At 39.9% G+C, this 14,785-nt stretch overlaps 1 protein-coding gene across 4 annotated transcripts in view; it reads left to right on the plus strand.

Annotated features, from left to right (window-relative positions):
* Nucleotides 1–314: 314 nt before the first annotated feature.
* CHODL (chondrolectin) overlaps nt 315–14,785 on the plus strand; it is a 23,598-nt gene continuing 9,127 nt past the window's right edge. The window contains exons 1-3 of one of the 4 annotated variants that reach the window (XM_017731540.1): nt 315–5,731; nt 12,421–12,733; nt 13,447–13,604. In XM_017731540.1, the coding sequence (XP_017587029.1) occupies nt 12,588–12,733; nt 13,447–13,604 (304 nt within the window). In that variant the 5' untranslated portion in view covers nt 315–5,731; nt 12,421–12,587. The remainder of the gene's footprint in view (nt 5,732–12,420; nt 12,734–13,446; nt 13,605–14,785) is intronic. The other 3 variants (XM_017731537.1, XM_017731539.1, XM_017731536.1) reach the window with 3 other exon arrangements.

Genomic DNA, 14,785 nt, shown 5'->3' on the forward strand with positions numbered 1-14,785 from the left:
GCATAGTAGGAAATTTCACTGCTCTCATTCCAAATAAATATATAGTTCTTATCACTCACATAAGCTGTTTATGAAACTGCTTGAGTGCTGGCTGGACCTTGTGGAAAGACTTCCATTGACTGCAGTAAGTTTGCAGTAGACCTAGCAATAATTGGAAATTTGCTACCATTTTGACCACAAAAGTGTCAAGAGGACAGAGAAGGAAGGGCCTGCCTTTTTGAAATGCCATTTTCTTAATTAAAGGGTTTCTGTTACTTTTTCCAAGTATGTTAATTTTCCTAGGATATAATTAAAACTATTGTTGGCATCAATTTTCATTTAAGTGTTATTTTTTTGTCATCTTTAATTTGGGAAGTTTTGAACAGTGATGTAAAATGCTTTGTAATTTTTTGTATAGCTAAACAGATGTTTTGTGAGCAGTGCTCACAGCCTCCATATCAGACTATCTAGCATTGCCAGAGAATTGATTCTTATAGGAAAAAAACCAAAGCAGGCTCAGGAGAAAGTGCTGAGTCTGCCTTGCTGTCCCATGACATCATAAAGAACATGAAGTGATGATAATGCAGTTTGCAAAGATGCAATTACTTTAAGTATCTATTGGGCAGGAGACATGCAAGCTAATCTTATTACTAATCATTTAACAGCCTATGTATTAATCATAGATATTATAGCTTAATGACTGCTGTTTGTCTAGTTGTATTTCTATGGCTTTTTAAGTTTTGCTCTTTGCTACTGCTGTGCATCAATAGCAGATTAAATAGTGATGTAGTATTTTGAAGCAGTATGTATCTATTTTGGTGCAGAAGTACTTGGATATATAAAACACTAAATGAGGAAAAACACTTGGTGGGTCAGGAAACTACCAGAGTTTCCCCTGAGGTATAGACTTCATTGCTTCAGTTGCCTTTAAGGAAGTGGATATGTTCATTCACATGGCTTATGATCAGATTTGAGTTCTACAGAAAGTACTGCAAAGTAAGAGAATTAAAGCAGTGTCTTCATGGGCACCGGATAGGGTTTGTTATCTCTAGTCAATCTCAAAAGGTGCATAATTTAATTTAATTGGCTTGGCCTGCTTATTACACCTGAATTTTGTCTGTCAAACTGTGTTTTCTCTAATTGAAGCCTTCTACTGTAAAGTTGTGGGGCTTTTTTTTTTCCACCTGAACTGTAAATTTCAAGATACGTTTGTAGTTCAGAATTTGAAAAGGCATAACCTGAAAAAAGCACTGCCCATCTCTCTACAGGATACGTGTGCAACAGGTGTGCGTTGAACACATTTTGTTGGAAATATCCAGCATTTAGTTCCATACTAGACCAGCTTTTCTTGGATAGGCATGCCCAGATAGTACAAGATCCTTTTGCTCAGTTGTAGCTTTCAGTAATCACTAAAGCCGAGACTTGGAGAACTGCAGGAGAAGCTGGGCATTTAATTCCCATGGACTCCTTTATTTGTTCCTCTCCTTATCCAGCTGTACTGAGCACTGTCTTCTTGGGGGAAAATCAATGATCTAGGCTCCTAAAGTGAAATGAGGTGATGACTTTTGGATATAATACATGTTTCTACTAAACACACCTTGCCCCTTACCAAAAAATTCCACAATACCCTGTGGAATGAGAACCCAGTTTTGATGAGACCTGTGGTGGTGAAGGAGTCCTTCTGTAGCAGGGTAGAAATACCCAAGTACTTAAATCAGTTTCAGGAGTCAGATTTCTGTATTAGAGGAGATCCCCCTTTGTCAACCCTGTAAAGCTTACCTTTCCTGTGGGGTAGAGCTGTACAGGTTGGCCAGGCTGCAGCTCTGTTCAGGGATAAGGAAACAGACATGGAAAATCCTAGGGCTGTGTCTCAGGCCAGCATGCTGCTTTCCCAGGAATACAACTTTTCGCTCACAGCATTTTGTTCAAAAATGGAGAAGGGCATTGCAAATCTCAAACTCATGATTGTCAAGTCCCAGTATTCCACTTGGCTAAAGAGCCCAAGAGGAAACACCTACCATGGATAGAGCTATGGTAAAAACCATGGGGAATGGTATGGACAGTCTGCTTGTTTTCACATGGCTTTTCTTGTTCCCAGAGAGAGAAAGCTCATCTCTTCCCTGCTTAAGCTCATGTTCTGTACCTTGATTTTAACTCTGTGTAGTTCAGGTCTGATCCTGTGTACATCAAACTTCTCAGTTATACGATGTTTGTGGGGGGACATGCTTTGGTTCATAAAGGGTTCTATACAGCATTATTTTTCTGAAACTAATTCCCATAATGGCTTTCTCTTTGCAAATCTCTGGTGGATCAGAAAAGACTGTAGATGCTAATGTAAAATAGGTAAAATGAAACAATCCTTTGACAGTAATTGCTACACTCTAATCCCATACTCTTACCTGTCACTCACTATTTGGAAGTTGAGTCTCTTGCTGAAGCAGTCCCTACTCTCACCACTGACGAACAGTGGGACCTTCAATTCCAAGCAGTCTTAAGAAATAATGAGTCTTAATGAAACAGTTAGCATGGGTCTAACTAAATCTGAATGTAGCTGTGTTATACAGCTAATGATTCTAGGCTCACTTTGTAAGAAGTGAAGGAAAAAGTTGGTATTTATAGAGTGGGACTAATTGCATTTAAATTTAGGTTTTGAAAACGCTTCAGATCTGCACTAACAATGCTTATTTCATTCAGTTGTCTACACAGCAATGTCAGTGAGCCAGTTTAGATATGGACAGGTTTATTGGGAAGAACTGAAGTTTGGTGAGATGAATCCCACACTGTATCTCAAGCACTGCATACATGTACTGTGAATTAACCAGTCATGCTCTACCTCTAAATTTTCTCTTAGTGTAAATTATCCTTCATAATATTCCAACATATTTGTCCTCCCCTCAAACTTCCACTCTATTTTTGCCTTAAGAGAAATGTTGACAATTTTAAGATTCCTTGTGGATTGGCTTTTCACACTTTCTTAGGAAAAGTTGAATGAGAAAGGATTTGCCTGTTGGTTTCTCTTTTAATTGTGGAACTGCTGCAAAAAGAAGGCACTCCTGTACTGAAATGCATAAAGGGTGTTACACCCTAGGAAACTCTTAAAGTCCTTAAACCAAGGAAGTTAATAGAATTTGTGTCCATATATTACCTAAATCTATTGCAAATACAGACACTTTGGTAACAAATCCATGGAAATACACCTACTTGGAAAAAAGACATTCAAATTTCACTGAAAAATACTGAGATTGGATGATGCTTGCTATGAAAAATAATTGATAAAGAGTATGTTTTCTCCCTTCTCCTTTTTTCCTTCATTTAATTGACATAAGGTGGATCTGTTGATTTGGGAGATTCAGATTGAATATCAGGAAAAGGTTCCTCACCCAGAGCATGGTTGGGCACTGGAACAGGCTCTCCAGGGAGGTGGTCAGAGCACCAAGGCTGTCAGAGCTAAAGAAGCGTTTGGCCAACAGTCTCAGGCACATGGTGGTGTTCTTGAGGATGGTCCTGTTCAGGGCCAGGAGTTGGACTTGATGACCCTTGGGGGTCTCTTCCAACTGAGTGATACTCTGTGATTCTGTGGCTGGGGATTTATGAACTATTTCCTTCTAGAGGCAAAAAAAGAGAAAGGAACCATCAGCAGAAACTGTCAGAAGTGCCTAAATTTATGCCTAGGAGAAAACCTGTTGAGGGAACCTACTGATGGGTACAAAACTGGGTATTTGTGAAAATGTCTGCTGCTTTGGGGTAGAAGAATAAAAGTATTCCCCACTCCCCTAGGCTGGCACACATACTTAAGGCATTCAGACTACAATTTTTGTCTATTATATCTATTCCACAGCAAGTTAACAACAACTTCTTAGTGCCATAGTATGTCTGTCTTTAAAGCCACTGTGAATTCTGTTCTGGGCTTCATGGCTACACAGAAAACTATTCATGAATGGACTTAATTTGAACCACAGAATTGTTCGGGTTTCTTTGTTTGTTTGTTTGTGGGTTTTGTTTGTTTGCTTTGGGGTTTAAAAGTTCTGGGTAAAATAATCCACATCCTAGAGCAGACTTGTAGATGTGTAGGTCTGTCCAGTGCATTGTATTTCCCCTTATTTTGAGTAGGTTCAAGCAGATACCATTGATGCTTGGATGTTATCATTTGCCTGTTTGTGTCCAAGTTTTTCCTTAAAAAAGGGAAGGCAACTGGAACTTTAGGATGTTGTTATAGCAGCTATGTTGGCACTTTTTTTGTGAATCCCCAGGACAGTGCAGCTGTGAGCTGGCCCCTTAGAGAAGTAAGTGGCTGACAGCCATGGCCAGCCCTGTGATATACACCTGTAAAGTTCACATGATCAGAAGAAAGGAAAATAGTTATTACAGGAAAAGCTAAATGGATCTCATGCTTTAAATTTATGAGTGTTAGATAGCTGAAACCAGAGCTAATGCCAAAATGAAGGTATGTTTCACTTAGAAGAAAGAAAACTGTCAGGGCTTTAATGATTTGACCTGGGGGGAAAAAAAGTAGTACTTTTTGGGAAATACTTTATAGATTTTTTTTTGGTCACTGAATTATGACCTGAATCAGTGACTAAAACTTTTTCATAAATATTAATTTTATATTTCCCAGTTGAAGACAGTTAGCCTGTATTGATTTACATAATTGTAATTTTATGTTTGTCTGAAATGGTAATTATGGAGGGTGAAGTGTTGAATAGCTTCTAATGAGATTTAGATATCAAGCTGCTTCTTTACAGCTCTGTTATCAATGGCCTGAGCTCCCTCCTTTGTGTGCCAGGGTTGAGAAGCTAACCATAAGAAATACACGTGTGTGTTGTTTTCTTCGGGAAATGAGTGAATAAGCCTATCACTGCCATGTGAAGATGGCGTCTTTCATGCAGGCTGGTATTCCAGTTCCCAGGACATCAAGAACAAGCCTGACACACCACATCAGGGATTTTGAAAATCCAGACGAACTTAATCTGCTCTGAAAAAGACAAATTCTCCCAGCAATTTATTCAACACAATGAAGAACATTTTGTAGAACAAGGAACCCTCTTGCATCTTCCCAAGACCTAGAACAGTGCAGGTTCTGAGCACACAGAGGCTTTGACAAACCTTCCCAAAAATAACCTGCTTAGATCAATACTTGTCATAAGTGGCCATATGTGCATTCTCAACTACCTATTTTAGTGACCAGCCATCTTGCTGCATTGTGCAGGAGAGCTCTCAGATCCAATTTTAATTGCATTTGTATTCACCTGGATGGCAAAATCCAGGTGTTAGGGATAAGTAACATTTAATATGTAAATCACCACTGCCAGGTGTTCCTTTGCACTGTCTGCTTTTTGACTGCTTGATTTTTAAAAATGTAGCTTTTTATGGGTCTATTGAGGACAGTTGTCATTCAAAAATAAATCCACTCCCTGTCCCCAGAAGTGCTTAGAAACACAGTAGCTGAACTAGTAAAGTCTAACATAGAGGTGAAAACCCATTTTCAGCAATAAATTAACTGAAAATCACTTTCCATGGCAAAAGAGAAGATAAAGAAGACAGGAACTGGACAGAAACAAATGAATCTTGTGTAGCTTCATATTCTGCATAACTGTACTAAATCTCTCTATGAATGGTGTAATACAGTAACTTTGTTTCACTTAAACTTCATCATCCCTGGTTTTTTTCTCTTTGCAAAAGCTGCATTAATCCTAGAGACAGCTGTTTTCCTGGTGTCTGCGGAGCCCTTGCATCATCTTTGCTAATTCACAAGGTATGGGATGGTTAATAGCTAAAGTTACATTACCTGGCCTGTGCTTGTGAGTGAATAGAAAAAAATTCCTATTGATCATTTTAGGGTTGCTATCTATGTGTGCATCTATAAGTTTTACTTGCCCAAGAATTTAGCAAGAAAGATACTCCATTACAAGAAATATTTTGAGAATGGCTGATAGATGAGTTTTGCACGAGAGGTTGGGGGCAGCCTCCATTAAGTCACTTTAGACACTGTCTGCGTGCTTGTGACTCTGATACGACGCACACAAACTGCCTGCTGTGAACACCTACCTGAAGCACAGCTACTGGATAGGCAAATGTGGCCCTCAGGCTTTTTTATATAAGCCATTAAAAGTGACTTGGAACCTTTGAAAGCTTTTAACCTGGGGAAATCACTTATGAAAAATGGTATGATGACAATTTAGGCATAATCCCCAATCCAGAGCAAATCAGTAAGAAATGTCTCTTCTCTTGGAAGGCTTGGTTATTAGGAGGATTGGAAGAAAAAGTACCTGCTAAGAGAGAGCTATGAAGATATCAGTACAGATACAGGCTGGCATGTGACCTGTACAGCAGTTTTTATATGAATGTCAAATTTGTAAGCACATGGAATTCCCTAAGCTGCTCAGGACTGTGAGCTGAGAAACATCAGTGGTTTGAACACTGACTCAGCTAGAGAATGTGTCTTCAGTGTTACAAACTTTGGGAGAGAAGATGGCAACTTGCTTTTATCATAATTGAAGACAGAATGTAATTATGAAATGTTATCACAGGTTGTTTTTTAAAGTAATATGAATCATTAAAAAATTATATTTGATGGATGGACGCAAATATGATGCAGTAGAACATCAACAGCCATAATGTAATACAGCAAAACATGACCAGCAGCTGAACCCAGTCAAAATCTGACTGGATGATACAAAGATCATCTGACAAGATGCATCAGCTTTGAACTAAAATGTGATTAGGAAAATTTAATACCACTTAGTCTTACTGGCACATTCTGAAGTGCATCACTGGGACTTGGTGTGAAGTGTCCTGTGACGTGGGGACAGGTGAAAACAAACTGTGCCCGGTGTCCTGAATGCTGGTTAGCCATCCCTGAGGTCACTGCTCATGCAAGTTCAAGACCAAGACCAGTCTTCATAACACAGGCAGAGAATATTTTGGTTAATTACTGTAGCTTTCTGTTTTGCTGTTTCATTATCACTTTTACTTATGTCCTTGTGTTTTATTTGTCACTTTCTTTTCAGAGGTCTCCATCAGGCTCACATGGCTCTTGTTAATGTTAAATATTTCACATTGCTTTTTACCAAGTGTTCTTCTGTGTTTTCTGCTGAATCCATTATCTTGGGAAGAAAAAAAAGTCAAAATGCAAAAACAGAATGGACTTTAGTATATCAGTCTTTGTGCATTCATTTTTGTCTCTCTTCATTTACACTGTGCACACGCAGTGTCTGACCTAATCTAGGTGGATGCTAATGGTGTCAAACCCTGGATTGCAGGTTGGTTTGTAAGGTTCAAGAGGAAGCGGAATAAGAGGGGTGTGTCACTCAAAATGACCTTTGTGCCCCTCATGGCCCTGTGAGGGTTTAGTTTAGTGCTAAGCCTGATGCTCTTAGGGAGAGAGGAGTCCTTGGCCTGGGTATTTTATCAGCAATTTTGCTTCTAAATGACACTTTGTTGTAACTTCTGTCATGACAGAAATCAAGGAACCTATTATTTGTTTAATGAAGCATGATTATTAAAACATAATGGAGATATAACTGATTGAAATAACAGCTGGAAATTTGCTTGTTTCTTTTTTTCTTGAATGAGATTATTTTCCCCCTGTATGATTATCTGCAGAAATATTTTAATGGGTAGTTTAGTTTAAAAATATCTTTGTTCTGAGGCCCATATCTAAACATTCTACTATGGAGCTGCTGTGCGACACCCAAAGATGGAAACGGTAGCTAGCACTTTCTAGAGCAAGTACTGTTCACTTGCTTTTGTCAGCTAATGGGATGATGAGACAAAAAGATTATTCACGTTGCAGAGTATCTTAGCGTGATTCATTCCAATAGGCTTTCTTACGAATCTAGTTTCTAGTCAATTGTGACAGAAAAATTGGAACTCAATTTATACACTGAAATAGCAAAATGTTGCTTTAGAACTAACTGTGGAGTCTACTGAAAGATGTTAGAATAAGGTAAAATAGTACATAGTTAATATTTCCATACTTATCTTGTCTCCTGTACAATGTGGTCCATTCTGTCATTTTTCAGTGGTAAATTATTTCTGCTTTGTAGTTCAGAAATTAGTAGTGAGAGAAAAAATGAAGCTTTAAAACCTGACATCTCAGCGTGTTCCGAGAAGAGCACTAAAATGTCAACTGATTTGCCAGCTATTAAGGCACAACTGCAGATTTCCATTAACACATTTATCTGCTGTAGTGGAGCTGGTTCAAAGTCCGCTTCAAAAGAAGAAAGAAAAGTTTCAGAGTAGGTCACAGCCGAAACACAGGGATTAAATTAACTAGAACAAGAGAAATTCACAGCTTCTTCCAGACAGCTTACTGTTCTGGCTCACATACTTCATTCACACTGTTTGGGTCTATGGGTCTTAAAGCCAATTATTTCTTGGTTTCTTGCGGTTTTCTCTGTTGGTTTCTGGAGGTATATTCTTGCAGAAATGATCAGCCTCTAAGGAGAAAATTATTTCTTTTGCCACAGGTGGAGAGAGCAACAAATGTGAGAGCAGTAATTTAGGAGCTGGATTTCATGCAAATTTTCATTTGTTCAATTCTTTCACTTTATAAAACTTGCTTTTAGAGTTACTTAACCCTGCCCAAACATTGGCAGTAACAATGGTATCATTAAAAATTATTCAGGTCAGTTTAAGGGAAGAAAGAAAATGTCTTCCACAAAGCTTCAAGATTTTAGCTTGCAAACCCTTTCAGATAAAGCCTTGGGTACAGACTGTGCCTTCACATCTGTATTCTGGTTGCTCCAAGAGGGCTCTCTGATTTGAGTGCACAACAGTGGCAAGCTGGGCACATCTTAGGGGCTGCAGTAGCTCTTTCCCACTGTGCATCACAAATGCTTGTCATCCTCCTTGCTGCTCCATACAGTCCCACCTGGTTTCCTTGGTGTGGGTGATGGAGCTGAGCATTGATACAACCTCTGTACTGGTCCAGAATACAGCACAGCTTATGCATACAAGCCTCGGAGCAGATCAGAAACAGCACTTGCCATGACTCGATGGTCTTCAAGGTCTAAAGCCTAAAAGATTCTATGATTTTACTTGAGTCTCCATGCAGCAGCTGACTGGCAGATGAGCATTCTGAGCAGGCTCAGTCAGGTAGCCAGCAAGGATCCATTGCTCCTGCTAGAAGGTTTGATTCAGATTTTGGGAGAGTCACAGAAGAGCAGAGACTGTGCATGAGAACAGAGAGTGAGGGGAGCACTTCAGCCACCTGAGAGGCATGCAGGGATGGGGGGAGTGGATTGTGTGTTATAAAGGCAAAGTCAGCTGTTTTCCTGTGAGAGGGAGGAACAGCATGGGAATTTTGATCCATAGCAGTCAGCCTGCTCACCTTGGTTGAATATTCCCTCATGACTGAAATTGTGACCAGGATACTTTGATACCTGAATTTGCTCATAACTTACTATTTGATGTCAAGGAAGTGTATGTGCGCAGAATGAAAGGATCATGGAAGAGTTTATTTCAAAGATTGTCTGGAAAAATAAAAAGAACAAGACAAAGGACAAAGCACTCTTCCTAAATTTGCATAGGCATCTTGAATTAATGCTTTGAATCCAATCTTCAGCTACAGGGAAGGGTGTGGTCACTTTTCCTTGGAAGTGATTAGAGTCCTGCATAATTCATAATTCAAAGCTGCTAGGCTTTGGACGTTTGTGCTGTTATATACACGTGTACTCTGGCAATAAGCCACTGTCACTTACCCAGCAGTGAGGGTCAAAATGTTGATCAGTTCCTCCTTCCCTGTGCACTCGGTCTTGTCAGTGACACAGAGTTCCTGGGGAAAATCGATTATGCTAAAAAAATTAGAATTTCAGCATTGTAGATTAAAGGAATGTACTGGGATTTCACGTGCAGCTTTCATTCTTGCACTTCCTCTTTGCAGCATTTAGACTTATCACTTTGTTACTTTGATAAGAGTAGTTCTTTTGTTCAAAGAAGTCCTAGGAAGAAGCCCATTATTTCATATGCATCTCTGTCAAAGGGTCCGTCCCTTGGTTCTTCAGCACCATTGTCCAGCTAGGACTATGGCTCTTGCTACATTTACTGGGAGCAAGGCTCTTAACCTATATGAATAGAGGGAAATACCAAAGAGAAGTTGGGGCATACATTGTGTTGTCAGGACAATATCAGAGAAAGTCCAAATTGGCGCACTCTGCCTGATCTTGGAGCCTGGCTTTTTCCTTGAATATCTGTGACACAAGCTTGTCCTTTTTTTAGACTATCCTTGTTCCTCTGTTATTTTGGTAGATTAATTACTGATAAAAAACTGAATTTTCAGAAGTCTATCTGCCAAGTAAGAATGAGATTACAAAGATGCTTCTCTTCCTGATGGACCTTCTCCAGATGAACTGTAATAGGGTATTATAAAGTGAAGGTTTCAGAGTTTTTGTTTGGGTTTTGTTTGTTTGGGGTTTTTTTAGAAAAATTACAAGAATTGTAGGAAACACTAGAAAGCTAAGCATAGTATATCCCTACTGCCCCTATAATTTAGCATTCTACAACATAAATGATCCCAAAAAATAAGAATTACTTTCAGATTTAGCTAAAAGTCAAGAGCTGATCCTGTTTTTCCATTCCTATATTAATGCATTTTTGATAAAGTGTGTTTATTCTCTGCAAATACTTGAAACTATGCTCTGTGCAAATATAGAGATGTCTTCATCTCAGCACTTGTGCTGTCTGCTATTGGAAGTATCCTACTTATTAAAGACAAAAATAAAGCAACACTAATGCAAATAGACTGCACTTTATTGTAGCTTTTAAGCTTTTTTGTTTACTTCGATGTTTACTCTTTGTGTATAGAAAAACATTGGGAAAACTTAAACATAGCTGAAGTTATGGGAGGATGTTGCTGTTTCCCAGTGACAAATTACAATTTTTTTTTGTAAGATGAAACAGGATAAATCTTGTTCAAAGTTTATTTATGTGAGTCATATATCTGGGTTTGCTTAAAAGTGAGACTAAATACAAGATTTTCAAATACAAATCTGATATGGTACAATAAACTACTGTATTTTGTGTTGGTGTGGTTTTACCTCCGTTGCTGTGAGCAGTTTTGGGTGCCCCAATATAAGAAGGGTATAAAGCTCTTAAAGAGTGTCCAAAGGAGAGCTATGAAGATGGTGAAAGGCCTTGAGGGGAAGCCATATGAGGAGAGGCTGAGGGCACTTGGTCTATTCTGCCTGGAGGAGACTGAGGGGAGACCTCATTGTGGTCTTCAGCATCCTCACAAGGGGAAGTGGAGAGGCAGACACTGATCACTGTGATGACGAGTGACAGGGCTCAAGGGAATGGCCTGAAGTTGTGTCAGGGGAGGTTTAGGCTGGATATCAGGAAAAGTGTTTTCATCCAGAGGGAGGTTGGGCACTGGAAGAGGCTCCCCGGGGAAGTGGTCACAGCACCAAGGCTGACAGAGCTCAAGAAGTGTTTGGACAAAGCTCTCATATACATGGTGTGACTCTTGGGTTGTTCTGCACAGGGCCAGGAGTTGGACTCCATGACCTTCAATGAGCCCGTCTGGCTCAGCATGTTGTGTGATTGTCAAATTTTCCAGTTGATTTCTATACAATCTTGATAATGCCTGGTAGTTTTTGTTACTTTGGTATCCTTCAGTCATTCTTACTTAACAAAATGAATTTTCCTATTTTTTTCCTCCAATGATAAATTTCGATACTGGAAAAACTTGATTTTGGTTTTTTTTAAAGAGACTATTTGATTTAGAAGCCTTCTAGTGTCCCTAAATAAACATACTGGAGTTCAGTTGCAGCTGACAAGTGGGTGTGTTAATCCCTCATCTTGAACAAACTCTAGAGAGTCTTAGTAGTTGAAAATCATAATTATTTTTCCTTTTTAGGAAAAAGATGTATCTTTCTCAGACAAAGAACTGGAAGAAGCAGGCTCTCTCCTTCCATAGGTTGCACTTAGGCACATTGTAGTGAAGAGTGGCTATGAGTTCCTCTCCTACATGCCCTCTCAAGATTAACTCAGAGGATCAAAAAATTTCCAGCTGCTTCTTGCCACTAAAAATGGGAATTTGAAATTTTTTTTAAATTGAATAACTCTAGTTACAAAATAAAAATGAAATTGTTCCATTAGTATGAAATAGTTGAGAAAATACCCTCCAAACAGATCCTGGCTTTAACAGAGAGGCCTGATGCTACAGTCATTAGAGAATATTCTTCTAGAACCTATTGGGAATATTCAGTGTTTTGGAGGGTTTCACAGGCCATGGGAAGATGGCACAGATTCCTATGAACTGTGTTCTATTTGCAAGTTAAATTAGGGCAAAGGATCTCAGTGGTGCCAGTGTTATCACCATGAATGCTCTCAGACAAAAATCTCCAGTCCTCCATCAGCATGTGCATGATGTTCTGTGTTCTTTTCTTGCAGGTTTGATATTCATTACTGTACTCTGAACAGTCCCATGATTTTATTTTCCAGGCCAGAAGGTGTGCTATGGTGCCTTCAAGCGTTCGTGTTACAAATTAGCCTATTTCCAGGACTTGTCTAGACGTGTGGGCTTCCAGGAGGCCCGCCAGGCTTGTGAAATCGATGGTGGGGCTTTACTGAGCTTGGAAAGTGAAGCTGAGCAGCAGCTAATAGAAAACATGCTGCAAAACCTCACCAAATCGGGCTCTGGGATTTCTGATGGTGATTTCTGGATTGGGCTGTGGAGAAGTGGCGACGGACTGGCCACGTCGAGTGCTTGCCCCGACCTCTATCAGTGGGCTGATGGAAGTAGTTCACCATTCAGGTAAGCGTGTGAAACTGCTTATTGAGAAGGTTTCATGGAAAGAAATGGAGCCTGAAATGCCAAGTCTTGCTTGAAGGCATGAAGTTTGTAGCATCTCCCCCTTGACTTCTCCAGATAAAGGATAGCTGGCAATCGGGATTTTGAATTTGAAGCTGTGACAGGATGACATTTTGTGGCTTCAGCCTACAAATTTCTTTGCTCCCACCCACAGAATTTGCCCCTGCATGACATCTGGAGGTTGTTCTGCCACACACAGAGTCTTTAGGGTGTGGTCTGAAAGCAGGCAGGTAAATTCTGCAAGGCTCTGGCCACCTCAAAACAGGGAGTCAGCCACCAAATAAATTATTGTGAGATGCTTAGTGTAAATTCTGTTTCTACCCTTTTTGAAAAGCCTTTAGTTTCTTGATGAATCCAAAAGCCAGAGTAGCAGCAACTCACAGAACTCAGGACAAGGGGACAGATAAGAGTCTAATAGGGAAGAAAGCAGAGCAGTAGGGTGTTATTTCTGCTGAGGTGCTTTGATCAGAATTTGTTTAAGATTCAGAGATGTGGAGCTTGGGCCTTTAACTCCTTTCACAGAAGGGTTGTGGGAAATGCAGGATGTGTTTGAAGAGGATGGGACTGTTGGAGTTGATATTTCTTCATTGATGCAAACTCTTTTCTTTGGCAAACTCTTCTTTGGCATCCTGATGAACCTTATCCTCAAAAACTAGAAATTGGTACACAGATGAGCCTTCCTGTGGAAGTGAAGCCTGTGTGGTGATGTATCATCAGCCAACTGCAAACCCTGGTCTGGGAGGGCCATACCTTTATCAATGGAATGATGATAGGTGCAACATGAAGCACAATTTTATCTGCAAATACGCCCCAGGTAGGTGAAACTACAGTTATATTTCACGGGTGGGACATTGTCTTAGGAAAACAATTGCCTCTTGGTTTGTGAGGGAATCTCCAAGTGTCTTTTGGCCTGTGGTTCTGGTTCCTTTGGTGTGTGCCTGGGCTGATATTAACAGGGGATGTAATATGTCAGTAACAACAATAAAAAATAAATTGTAGTACATTTAAATAAACCATTTTATATCTAATAAGAATATTTTCGAAGTTAGCTTCACTATAATGCATTCCCAAGTTTGTTTTGATTTAATTAATTCCCTAGCTATTTTTTCTTCATAAAATGTTTTAAGTGGACATTTTCTACTTTCCAGGTAGGATGACCAAGACATCTCTTGGTCTTCCTGTAAAAAATTTTGCACTGTACTTGTAGTTGCAGCCAGTTATACCAAATTATGTGTGGTGGTAATTTCAAAAAGTCATGGCTTGAAGAATGAAGTCCAGAACAGCAGGAAAAAAATCTGCATTCATGCATGTAGACTTAGAGATATGAAAAGCAGATGCCTGCTAGTTGAGATGGTGACAGAAAAAACAGATCTTAGGCAATTTGGCTGTACTTCCAGACATGACATAAGTTCTGTATATGTCAATAGAGGAAAAGTGAACTATAAACTAGATCATGGTGCAAAACCAGAAAGGACGTGGAAAGTAAATGTTCCAGTTTGAGCCTGCAGCATTTTCTATTCTTGGTGGTACTTACAGTAAATGAAAACGTGTTTTCAGTAGGATCATGCAAATGTTTTCAAATAATTTTTGGTGTGTCTTTTCAAAGACTAAGCTGAAAGTCAGAATACATATGAAATTATGGATTAATTTAATTTATTAATTAATAAAAACTCAGGAAGTGGGCCCATGGGAATATTATGATGTTTGACAAGACCAAATGCTGGTGCTGCACCTGGGTCAGGGCAGCCCCTGTTACCAGTCCAGGCTGGGGATGAACAGATCCAGAGCAGCCCTGGGAGAAGGACTTGGGGGTGCTGGTGGGTGAGAGGCTGGACATGCCCCGGCCGTGTGCTCTGGGAGCCCAGAAACCCCCGTGTGCTGGGCTGCATCCAAAGCCCCGTGGGCAGCAGGGCAGGGAGGGGATTCTGCCCCTCTGCCCCGCTCTGCTGAGACCCCACCTGCAGTGCTGCATCCAGCTCTGGGGTCCCAGCACAG

The sequence above is a fragment of the Corvus brachyrhynchos genome, unplaced genomic scaffold (assembly GCF_000691975.1).
Source record: "Corvus brachyrhynchos isolate BGI_N302 unplaced genomic scaffold, ASM69197v1 scaffold152, whole genome shotgun sequence".
Lineage (NCBI taxonomy): Eukaryota > Metazoa > Chordata > Aves > Passeriformes > Corvidae > Corvus > Corvus brachyrhynchos.